Source organism: Heterodontus francisci, chromosome 37 (assembly GCF_036365525.1).
Source record: "Heterodontus francisci isolate sHetFra1 chromosome 37, sHetFra1.hap1, whole genome shotgun sequence".
Classification (NCBI taxonomy): domain Eukaryota; kingdom Metazoa; phylum Chordata; class Chondrichthyes; order Heterodontiformes; family Heterodontidae; genus Heterodontus; species Heterodontus francisci.
Window position 1 is genome coordinate 38,207,164 of NC_090407.1, and position 12,935 is coordinate 38,220,098.

General features: G+C 44.2%; 1 protein-coding gene across 2 annotated transcripts in view; it reads right to left on the reverse strand.

Annotated features, from left to right (window-relative positions):
• kif17 (kinesin family member 17) overlaps positions 1 to 10,272 on the reverse strand; it is a 72,039-nt gene extending 61,767 nt beyond the window's left edge. For both annotated transcript variants that reach the window (XM_068017530.1, XM_068017529.1), the window contains exons 1-3: positions 9,921 to 10,272; positions 7,133 to 7,279; positions 6,304 to 6,405 (exon numbers count right to left, since the gene is read on the reverse strand). In XM_068017530.1, coding sequence (XP_067873631.1) covers positions 6,304 to 6,405; positions 7,133 to 7,279; positions 9,921 to 10,151 — 480 coding nt within the window. In that variant the 5' untranslated portion in view covers positions 10,152 to 10,272. The remainder of the gene's footprint in view (positions 1 to 6,303; positions 6,406 to 7,132; positions 7,280 to 9,920) is intronic.
• Positions 10,273 to 12,935: the final 2,663 nt, after the last annotated feature.

A 12,935-nucleotide genomic window follows, 5' to 3' on the forward strand; every position in this document is an offset into this window, starting at 1 on the left:
CGGCAACGTTTACGGGATCCGCTCCGCCCAGTACTAAGCAATACCCCATCAGTCAAACATCTATTGCAGGAATCCTGCCCGTGATTAGACAGCTAGAGGAGCGAGGCGTGCTGATTAAAACACACAGTACCTCAAACAGCCCTGTGTGGCCAGTACGGAAGCCAAACGGGACCTGGCGGCTTACTGTCAACTATAGAAAGGCTAACCAGTGTATTTATCAAAAGGCCCCTCTGGTAGCTGACCCCTCTACGGTATTTAATGCCCTGAAGCCGGAACACGAACGGTTCTCTGTTATCGATATGGCCAACGGATTTTGGTCGGTGCCACTGGCACCCGAAGTTCAGCCGTGGTTCGCCTTTACTGTACAACAACAACAGTACACCTGGACTCGCCTGCCGCAGGGTTTCCACAACAGCCCTACGGTATTTCATATGGCCCTACAAAACCACTTGAGGGAGTTACCTTCCATGTACTCCACGGTCATCCGGTACGTGGACGACATTCTGTTAGCCTCTGAGACAGAAGAACAGCACGAACAAGATCTGCGTACGCTGCTGGACCACCTTCATCAGAGAGGACACAAAGCCAGCATCGACAAAGCACAGATAGCAGAAGGAGAGGTCGTGTACCTGGGACAAAAGATTTCAAAAGGAAAGAGAGAACTCACCCAGGACAGGACCGACGCCATTCGAGCTGCCAAACTGCCCACCACTATCCAGGAGCTTAGGTCCTTTTTGGGTTTGTGTAACTTCAACAGAGACTGGATTGACTCCTACACACAGCCGGCTCAACCATTAACTGATCTCTTGAAGGGAAAGCGGGCCTCTAAAGAATCAGTTACCCTAACCAAAGAACAACAAGAAGCTTTCGAAAACTTAAAGAGGGCTTTGTGCTCAGCGCCAGCCCTGGGAATCCCTGACAACGGGAAATCGTTTACCCTGTTCATACACGAAAAAGAGGGATATATGACTGCCATACTGACGCAGGAGCACGGGGACAAACAGAGACCTATTGGATATTATTCGAAAAGACTAGACACCGTCGCCCTGGGATGGGATAGTTCTTTAAGAGCTATGGAAGCTACATGCCAAGCGGTAATGGCTACTGCAGGTCTGGTATTAGATCAAAAGTTAACCATTGTGTCCGCACACAGTCCACACATTGCTATCTATGAACAGAGTATCCCAAGTGACAGTAGCCAGATGGACCTGATGGACAACAGTCCTCGAGGCTCCCAATCTCCACATTGTCCGGGCCAGCCCGGTAAATCCGGCGACTATGCTCCCGTGGCCTGACGAGATGGAGGAAGAAAAACATGATTGTGTGGAGATTATGGAAGAAACAGAGGAGGTAACCCTCGCGGCAGAGGAAGCATCGCTCAACCCAGATTTAATCCTTTTTACAGACGGTTCATCCTTTGTTGACAACGGTACACGGAAAGCAGGATGGGCAGTTTTGGCCGAACAAGGCAAACTGCGAGCCCTATCAGAAGCATGTCGAATAGCAGAGGGGAAGACAGCTAATATTTACATAGACTCACGGTATGCTTTTGGAGTCGCTCACGACTTTGGTCAGCTGTGGCGCAAAAGAGGATTTCTCACTGCTGCTGGTACACCTATTTGAAATAGGCAAGAGGTCCGAAACTTACTGGAGGCCATGCAATTGCCACAAAAGGTATCCATTTTGAAATGTAAAGCCCATACGAAAGACAACACCACAGAGGCAAAGGGGAATGCCCTAGCCGACAAGGCAGCCGCCTCGCAGGGTGATCCCCCGGATGCACGGACGCAAATATGTAAACTGAATGCGTCCCATCTGAAACAAGACCTACAAGTGATGCAGAGTGAATGTTCCAAAGAGGAAAAATGGACCTGGATAGAAGCAGGGATGAAGATATGTGACGACGGCATCTGGAGACAAAGGGACACCGAGAAACCCGTCGCATCACAGGTATCGGCAGCTTGGGGTGACCCACCAGAAGGAGGGCACGACATCGTCCCGGGAATCTGGGTCTACGTGAAGAAAATACACAAAGAGCCTTTGGGCACCAAGTGGGAGGGACCTTTCCAAGTGCTACTGACCACCCAGTCAGCAGTTAATGTCGAAGGAAAGAAAGCCTGGATACACGCCTCTCACGTAAAACGAGCGACCTGTGATAGAACGCCGAATTATTAATTGCTGCTAATTATTATTTGCTTCTTTTTAGTGATGATTGTAATTCTGTATTTGACGCTTTTGACTTGTAAGTGTTGTTGTAAACAAGTAATTGAAGCCCCTGCAAAACATATGGCTTTACAGAGCTCCCGCGGGCCCCTCTTGTGGCACAAGCAGGCAACGTATTGAGTGTGACCCCTCCGGGTGTTGTAGGCTGTTTCTAGACAAGTAGAGACCATTAAGGGCACCTAGGTGGGATCAAGGGAATGATTCTTAAGAGTGTTTTGAAGAATCAAAGGGGGCGACTGTGGGAACAGAATTTTCGAGAACGGAATAATATGGGGACATTTAAGGTGAAATAATTAATCAGTCATGTACGACTAACAAACTAACCTCGGAGCTGCAGAGACAGCTTATCAGAATTGACTTCATAGCTTCAGGGCTGCACAGACAGCTTATCAGTAGAAGTAGACTAACAAGCAAAAACTAACAGGACAGCTGCAGGCTGTATAATAGTAGCCCATTGTATAGCAATCAGCCTAACGGTCCAAGGAGATAGGGGGATGAGAAACTGCTAGAGGGGAAGTTGACAAGGCAGTACCCCAATCAGGCCATGACACCAAGAAACTGCAAAGTTTGTAAACCAATTGGGAACATAAAGGGGGTGTCACTGATATGTATGAAGAACTATAAGAAAAGGCTTGATTTCCCTGCTCAGGCAGGAGAGGAAAGGAGAGGAGAGAAGAGCCCAGGTGTTGTTGTTGTTTGCTTCGCTGATGATGTAACCAAGAAGTACTGCAATAAAGTTTCTTAAAGCTACGTTCGGAGTTCGTCTCTCTTTGTGTAACTAATGGGATCCAACAGACTGGCACCCCAAATTCCTACCTTCACTGCCACAACATACCTGAATTTCATGCCCCCAGCAGAACAGAAGAATCAGGCAGAAATGAGAGAGGCACATGGGATAAGATAATACCGGAAGAGAAGGCCAGTAGGAAGTACCCTAGTTTAACAAGGAAGCAATCCAGAAACTCTCCTGTTTCAACCAAATCTGCAAGCATAAAATTCAAATAAAGAACACTGAACTTCATTCATACTATGTACATTAATATCTATAGTAATTCCTCTTTACAAGTGTACATTAATATTTACGACAAATGTTTCCTTCTATTATTGCGTTTCTCCCGGGTGCCTCTCTGTGCTGTTCTCAAGCCTGTCCTGGTGTGACCTGAGGGCCACAGGTACTTGGCTGTAATGTGGTATCCTAAGTTTCTTTGGACCAAAATGGCTGTCTTTTCAAGCCTTCAAGGTCACAGGAGGATTCTTCAGCAGGCTGTGCCACCACTGCAGGTGCACAAGCAGCTTGGTCCCATATCCTGTCATTTACCCAAATAGGTATCTGACAAGGGGCTGATTGGAAAGTTTGCAAGTTTTTGTTTTATTCATTCACAGGATGTGGATGTCACTGGCAAGGCCAGCATTTATTTCCCATCCCTAATTGACCTTGAGAAGGTGGTGAGCCACCATCTTAAATCACTGCAGCTCGTGTGGTGTAGGTACTCCCAAAGTGCTTTTAGGGACGGAGTTCCAGGATTTTGACCCAGCAATAATGAAAGAACTGTAATATATTTCCAGGTCAGGATGGTGTGTGACTTGGAGGGGAATTTGGAGGTGGTGGGTTCCCATGTGCCTGCTGCCCTTTTCCTTCTTGTAGAGGTTGCAGGTTTCAGAAGAGCTGTCGAAGAAGCCCTGGTGAGTTGCTGCAGTGCATCTTGTAGATGGTACAAACTGCAGTCATAGTGCACCGATGGTGGAAGGAATGAAGATTTAAAGTGGTAGATGGAGTGGAGATCGAGCAGGTTGCTTTGTCCTGGATGGTATCGAGCTATTTGAATGTTGTTAGAGCTGCATTCATCCAGGCAAGTTAAGAGTATTCCATCATATTCATGATTTGTGCCTTGTTGATAGTGGAAATTCTTTGGGGAGTCAGATGAGCCACTCGCTGCAGAATAACCAGCATCTGACACAATATTTATGCGGCTCCTCCAGTGGAGCTTCTCAATAGCGAATCCCAGGATGTTGATGGTGGGGGACTGACAGTGGTAATGCTGTTAAATTTTAAGGAAAGGTAGATAGACTCTCATTGGAGATGGTCATTCCCTGCAAATATTACTTGCCACTTATCAGCCCAAGCCTGACTGTTGTCCAGGTCTTGCTGCATGCGGGCACAGACTGCTTCAGTATGAGGAGTTGCGAATGGTACTGAACACTGATCACAAATGGCCTAAGCTCAAAACACATCTGTGAAGCATCTCAATCCACACCATCCTGAAATAAAGTGGGAAGGTACCAAATACTCTTCCATGAACCTCTCTGAGCAGCAATATAATGGCCCTTAAAATAGACAACACAGTATGTATGACCATGCCATAAGACTTAATTCACAATGCAAAGACAACAAACACATGGGTAATGGAGCAAGGTTCAAGCCAGAGGTTTTCCTAAGCTCAGAGATAGTGCCATCCTTGGATAGCAAAGTTGCACAGCCTACAGCAGACAACAATAATTCTAGACATTGGTGGGGTTGTACTGTAGCATGTACCCCTAGTTTGTACAGGTATCAGATGCTCTGTGTCAAGTTAACTATAATATGATCAATAATTATCCTGGCGACTGTATATGTCTTGTTGTATCTACATTTGTCTGTGTTCCTGGCTTTTACAAGAGTGTCATGTGCCAGGGCTGCAAAAGATGGCCTTTGTCTCTAAGGTAGCAGTCTGCCTTTTCCTTAAGATAGCTCCAGCACAGAATTATGTGCACTGCCTGGGAAGCTGGTATTTTCCTGCATGATGCCGTTACTGGCCACTGGCCATATACATGTTATAAGGTGGAAACCCCTTGCAGCTCACAAAGGCAATAGCACTGTGCATATAGGGACCTGTCACTAATGTTGTGGAAATACCGTAGAAAACTTTCAGTGCTGCTATATTTCTAGGGGAGAAGTGATAAAGGAGTCTTGTGACCAGCAATAGACCTGTGAACGGTTTGATGCATTTCTGCATTGTGGATTGATTGATGTTGCAGATGTCCCCTTAAGTAACTCGGAATGAGTCCAAGGCATAAAGGTTCAGGGCTGTGGTGGTCTTCACTGGCACTGGAAGTACTGTCCATATGATGGAGGATGCCTGCAGTCAAATTCCAGCAGGTGGCATATCTCTGTCATTGCCTTTCTAATGACCTAGAACTCAGACATTTCCAGGTAGGTATGTCTGGGTCTATACACATGGGTGCAAGTGAATCTACAAGTGAATCTACCTCATATTCCTCCATCTATCTTCTTCCTCCTCCAGAAAACATAAATACTAGGAAATATCCATTAGGAATCCATATAATCTGATACAAAACAAAAGATGCTGGAAATACTCAGCAGGTCTGGCAGCATCTGTGGAGAGAGAAACAAAGTTAACATTTCAGGTCTGTGACCTTCCATATAATCTGATGTTTGACTGTAGCAATCAAAATCTCGCAAATAAAAATACAACCAAAAAACAAAGCCAGCAATCTGAAATTCAGTACAATCACTATGAAACACCCAGCTTCTGAAATCCTACAGATTAAACTTTAACTTTCTCAAAGCCCAGTACATGGCTGATCTTCACTGCCCATTTCATACTGACAAGATGAACGTACAGTACAATCCTGGGGAAAGAAATTGGGGAATCGCATGCATTCTCATTCAAATTAAATTTCCATCCATTTCAGTATTAACATGAAGCTTTCACACAGAACCTTCAAAAGCATATTGGGTCAACCTAAAAGGCCTGTTAAGGTTTGAGATGCATACAATTTGTGTAGGGATCTGGGGATGGGGTTCCTGCCCAGTTTACCATCCCTTATTTGCCTGTTTCAAGCTGATACGGCCAGCCAGAACGTGATGCTGGCTTGGACTGGAGTTTGCAAAGGTTACTGCTACATTTTTCAGGTAATATTTGAAAGCTGTTAGCCAACAAGTGTTAAATTGCAGCCTTTTGTACTGGAACCACATCACAATGCAAAATTTTATATTTAATATAATTCATTACATGAGATATTTTTAATAATATAAGACAACTTATCTTGAGACAATGCTCTTACAAATTTTCACTTTACCTCCAGCTTCTGTTTGGTGTCTTTCCCCAGAAGGTCTCGGATCTCTTCATTGTAAATTTCCAAATATGAAGCCCTCACCAGGAACTTAGTATTTTCTGTACACTGTGGGTGAACACACAGTGGCAGTGAAACCTCTTAAACTGCTTACATTTTGCTGCAAAGTAATCAAAGTACTGAATGATATCAAATCTAAATGTAATGATATTGAATAATAGCTGATTAATTCATTATATGAATAGATAAGGAGGAAGATAAAAACAAAGAGAGGAGAAAACTACTATAAATATCAACATAAAATGTACTTTAATTTCTTTATTTATTTCCTCCTACAAGAGCACAAGCAAGCAACTAGCTCCTAATCCTGCCTCAATCTAATCTCTAGGACTGGGCGGAAGCAATTTACCATCCAGTCTTATTTCCTTCCCTGTCGAGAGCTGTTTCATCTCTGATTGGCATCGCTGACAGGATAACTGAGATTGGTAACTCACCACATGAAGAATCCCAAATGCAAACCTGTGTTCTGCTTCATTCATGACTCATTGAAGCACATCTGACTGTATCATTACTTATGCTTCAAGAGGACATGTACCACACGAAATATTTTGATATTAAAGCAGGATGGAATCCATTTTTCTGCACTTTTGACACACTGGGACAAGAGATAAACTCTATAAAACTAGGACTGTTACTGGAAAAATGAGACTGTCGGTAAGTATGCATAAAAATTGCATTATATCACAGTCTCCTTTGCAGCTTTGAGCCCCACAACAATTCAATAGTTAACCATAGGAATCCAGATCTTATAAACTTTGAGCTATAGCTTAACTACCTGGATACTCTCAAATATATGTTCAAAAGCCCGAGGAATAACTCCTCGTTGTGATGTTGGATGAGAAATTCCTTGCATGGTGAATGACTTCCCACTTCCTGTCTGTCCATAGGCAAATATTGTTCCATTGTAGCCTTCAGTGACACCCTGGAAAAGAATGGAATTACTCATAACGAACTTATAATTATAAAGGCATAAAACTGTGTCTTCATCAGAATTATCATGTGTGGAATGGAAACAAAGTAGATTTTGATATTCATATGCTTTTTAGAGTATATATACAAAAATACATTTATTTTAAAACTCTAATTTAAAAATGTTTGCCTCTCCACCTCCCTCTCCTCCTTTTTTAAAATCCATCCCTATGCTCTCCTCCTAATTTCTCTCAACCCTGGTAATCTGTTTCTCCCCAAACCACTTTATAATATCTTGGAATTTCTTTTTCTACGCTAAACATGTTACATAAATTCAATTTTGAATGAGCAGGCAGGGGATTGAATGGAAAGTAGTGCACAGAGTTTCTGCTGGAAGTCAAATACGATGGCTTCAGTCTTGCCAATGATAAGTTGAAGACAAGGAGGAGTTCAACATGAATAGATGCAAATATTTATTTTTCGACATTTAATAATTAACTAGTGGATCTCTCATGTTGCTGATCACAAGGAGACAGAGAACATGTTCCATAAGTTAGGTTTAGCCAAGAAAATAAAAAAAAATTTAATTTATAACCTTTCACACTCGCCACCAACTGAGGCCCTTAACTGGGTAATTAACCCCCAATTAAGGTCCTCTTCCTGCCGCAACCACAGTTACATGTGTGGCGGGTGGCCCTGCCGCCACACAGGAAGCACGGAACGAAAAAATGTGCAGGCTGCTTCCCAGCTCCGGGGTGGGTGGGGGAGTGGAGCATGTGTAGAGTCCCTCTTTCAAAGGCACAGTGCCTGAACGAGGGACCCAGCATCGGGAAGTAGGGGCCTGTTGAGGGCCATACCCCTGCCCTTGCTGCCAACCCCTCCTCCCCGACCCCCACTCCACGAGACCCCTCCGCCCTAACCTATCTTAAGCCTGGTTCCAGCGCTGCTCCTTGGTGTCTGGTCGTTACAGCTACAGTAATAGCTAACGCCTCCGCGGTGGCACTGCAGCTCCCAGCCTCTGATCGGCCAGCAATTCTACAAGACCGGGACTACCGGTGGCGGGGTCCTAAATCCTATGGAAGGTGCCCCACTGTCCAGCTAATTGCCTGATTGGTACTAAATTCCGTGGGCCTTCCATAGAAGATGGGGCGTGGGGATCTTGGCGTCGGTTTCCCCCGACTTCGAGACTCCCACTGCGAGCATAAAATTCCCCCCACCATCTTGACTTGGAAATATTTCAACATTTTTGCATCGTCACAAAGTCAAAATCCTGTAACTTTCTAACAGCACTATGGAAGCACTTTCACTATACAGATGGCTGCAGTTCAAGACGGGTGGCTCAGCATTACATTCTTAAAGGAAATTATGGATGGGCAATAAATGCTGATCTTGCCAGTAATGCCCATACCTCATGAAGTAATAAATTAATATTCCAACCTCTTTCCCTTGGCATTACCCATTGTGGAATCCACCACCATCAACACCCTGGCAGTTGTCATTGACCAGAAACTCAAATGGACCAGCTACATAAATGCTGTTGCTACTGGAGCAGCTCAGAAGCTGGGTATTCTGTGGTAAGTGGCTCACCTTCTGATTGAAGCCAAAAATAAAAGTGCAATGGAAAAAAAAAATCACTAGTCAATAAATGACTCTAAACTCATTATTATTATAACCACCCAAACACCATGCTAACTTTGGTTCGCTGCCAAATTCTGTCTGTATGATGCCAAGTGGAACGTGCAGCTGGAACAACACAACTAGCTTTTTGAAATTTTAAGCTCAATGCCAACTGAGCTGACATATATGGATATGTTGGTCTCTGTTGGGTGGTTTGATATCTACCTGTACAAATATGGGGAATCATAAATATTATGATATGGAGGGAAATAGTTAATAATGATAAAAATGCAACTGCATTTAGAGAAGGAGGCTAGTTGACTTCCCAAAGTAAAATGTTTATATATTAATAGAGTGCTTTGCAGTATATGACATTGTTTACAGAAAACTATGCAAGCAAACAGAGCTTCTCCACCCCACCATGGGCTCTAGACTTACAAATTGCCATGTTGTCGAGGTTGTGTTCTATGTTGGGGAGGAAAAATCATCCAAGGATCCCACAATTGATCGCTAAACTAGTGACCCCTTTCAGAAAGTGAGCACACGTGGATGTTGAGGCCTGTTCAAAATTGGCTGCCAGCATTCACTGTCAAGATGTGTTGAGTCAAATAATGGATGGCAACTAGCACCCATGGAACTATACACATGGCAAACTAGGAGAAACATGATGGGGAGGTAGTCTGTGCTTTTTGGACCTAGTGGGTTGCAGGTGTGCAGTGTATTTTAGCCACGAATAACATCCTAATTTAATCGGTAGCGTTACTTTTCGGATTTGTTCTTTTATTTCAAGGATATTAGATTAATCGGCCCACTTGTTTATTTAATTAGTGGTACCCTGAAAGGGGCACTTGTGATACTGACTCGTGTCAGGGGATACCTATTGGTCCATTAATAGAGGGCCATTGGCCTGTTGTCACTGTTAGTGCCAAGCATCCTACAGGATTCATCAATCTAAATGTTATTGGGTGTAAATTGCTCCCCCAATGGCTCTGCGATGCAGCCCCCTGTCTGTCCTGTTACCCTGACTGCTGCTTTACCTCCACCAGCGGATAAGCGATTTCGTTGTACAGCTGCTCCGTGGTGCTCTCTATGAAATAGACACCGTCAAAGGTGAATTGTTTGGGCGGTTCGCCGAGGACCCCGGGTTTCTGGATGAAGCACTGGCCGCGGGCAGCGTCCATGGACACCACGACCTTACAGTTCAGGTCCTTTTCGCGGCTGTTGCTGGGTCTGCAGCGGACCACCACTCTCACCGTCTCCAAAGCCATCCGTCCGCTCCTCGCCCGATGCAGTGTTACTTTATTTATTAAACCCCCCCTCCCTTACAGAGCCCCCATCCCGGCGATTCTCAACTGTTCCCGGGACTGGGATCCTGCAGCCAAGCGTCCGGTTGCCCGGCAACAGGCGGATCTCCTGAAGATACCGGCTTCCGCTGGACTGTATGTCACTTCCGTTTTCGCTGCTTGCCAATTGTTGCCATAGAGACGGAGCTGGAGGTGCATCAATCAGTCTGGTGATGCTCTTTCTTCGTAGATGCTAAAGTTTAGCTTTAAATCTGTATTTGCAGATCCCAATAAAATGACAACACTAGGCAAATCCTCATTGTGAGACTGTAAGTAACTGGTCAGCCGAGGACCTCAGCCAGACTGGTTGGCAGTCATGCTGGGTATGACTGCATTTTTGGTCACTGAAGAAAGACGTATTTATATAGCATTTGGCACAGCCTCAGGACATCCTAAAGCTCGTTTTAGTCAGTCAAGTGCTTTTGAATTGTAGTCACTGTTGTTATAGGAAATACAGCAGCCAATTTGTGCACAGCAAGGTGCACAAACAGCAATGTGATAATGGCCAGATTTGTTTACAATGTTGGTTGTGGGATTTATATTGGCCAGGGCACTAGGAAGAACTTCCCCAATCTTCCTCAAAATAACAGTTTAAACATCTCACCCCAAAACACGACACCTCTGACAGTGCAGCACTCCTCAAGTACACTTCAGATTAGGAATTGAGCCCTCAAGCTTCTGACCCAGAGGCAGGAGCATTACTACTGAGCTATGGTTAATCCTATTTTGAAGTACTTGTGCTTTATATATTCCTCCATGGCCTTGCTCCATTCTGCCTCGGCAAGCTGCCCCAGTGCTGCAAACCAATTTGCACCTTCCAATCTTCCATTACTGCTCAGGTTGACAAATCATTTAACATAATGAACAGACGATTGTAGAACCCCAGCAGAGATGGTAAGACCAAGAATTCAGAGGTACTTTTGGAGATAATTTCTTCAGTAATTAACTGTTTTATAGATAACAAATGGTTTATAGGTTCTTTATAGTATTGTTCTGGTAAAGGGTCAAGATATTTATCTTCAGCTATTAACCGATTTGGAGCACTGGATACAAACTGGATTATAGTTCGTTAATGAGCCAGGGATAGATCAGAGTTGTTGTCATACATCAGTTGTATCAATGGTTGTAACAACTTCACAATCTAAACAGATCTAGAAATGTGAAGCTGATCTATGTTTAATACCTTCTCAAATTTATACTTGACCCTCAATGTTTACAGTACTTAAATGATAGGATTATAGTGTTGACAAACATCACAAATAGTTCTGGGAAAGGGGAGGAATAAATGCCACCTCTTTCTGATCCGGTGCTGCTCAGTTATATAATTTCCCTGCATCCAGTTTTTCTCTCTTCCACACCTAATGGTATTGATTATTGCCGGGGTCTAGCTCCACTGGTACCAACAGCCCTTTAGTACCTCAACCAAGTAGCCATTCCTTATGTGTAAGTAGGTTATTTGACTGCACAGTGCATTGCAGCTGAGCACATTCTTGTCTACACGTAAGTATTTTCAAGCTGTGGTCATTAGACAGCAATAAGGAAGAGAAGCCTTGACTGACAGATTTCCTTCTCCAATCCATAGGCCCAGGGGCCAAATTTCTGCTCAGCATATTTTTATTGAATCTACATTTGTATCCTAAGTACGGTTTTAGTTTGGAATTAATGCCAACAATTAATTCTAAACCATGCAGCAGACTCTCAAACACCTCAGTGCTATATGTAACAAGTATACTTGCACTCTAATAAAATGTGAAAATCCAGAAAAAGATAAGTCAACATTAACCTATCTTTCTCTTTCAGATGCTGACGCACCTGCTGTGCAATTCTAGCATTTTCTATTTTATCACTTCAGAGACAAGTCATCCAAATAACCACAAAGGACGGGAACATCAGAAAAGATGAGTCAGCAAATTCATTTTACACACATGTAAAGTATATGTATTCAAGATACATAGCCCTCAAAATTATGTCTTGGAAAAATAGAGCTAAAAATTGGTCGGCACCCGTTTTTGGGTGTGACCCGCCTTCGCCTGATCCTGTTGAGGCAACCCACGTTTCTGGCTGGCTGCATGTACACAGGGGGCCTAACAGCATGCAAGGTTAGCATGTGTTGCAGCTAGCCTCCAGCTGTTAATGGCAGACTGTCCCTCTTAAAGGGAAGCTGCACTGACGCAGGAGGTTGCTGCACACTGATAGTGCTGCAATTGTACACAAGGGAAATGGAACACCAGGGCAGAGAGAGGGCTCCACGGTTCACCGATGTAATGGAGGTGGATAGCAGGAGAATGGCCATGTTTCCGCAGGGGGCCAGGAGGCCTTCAAGGCTAACCTTCCAAAGGAAGCAGGGATATTGGCAATGCAGGTCAACTCCTGGAGTCTGGTCCTGAGGATCCAGCAACAGTACTGCAAGGAGTTAAATGACTTCACATGGGTGGTCAAGGTCAGTGAATGCATCTTCAGATGACATCTTATACCCAGCACATCACCAGCCCCTTAGACTGCTCACTGCACCACACTCCCATCACTTATGCAGCAGCAGTTCCTAACACTCGGGAGTCATGCCTAACATTTAGATACTCCACCTCACCTTTATCCACATACCAATGCTGTCAGCCTTGCAGCCTGCCTTCACATACCTCCAGCTATTCAGCTATGACAGGCACATCACCCAAACACAGTGCAACATAATTATTGACATTCTTCCTTCTC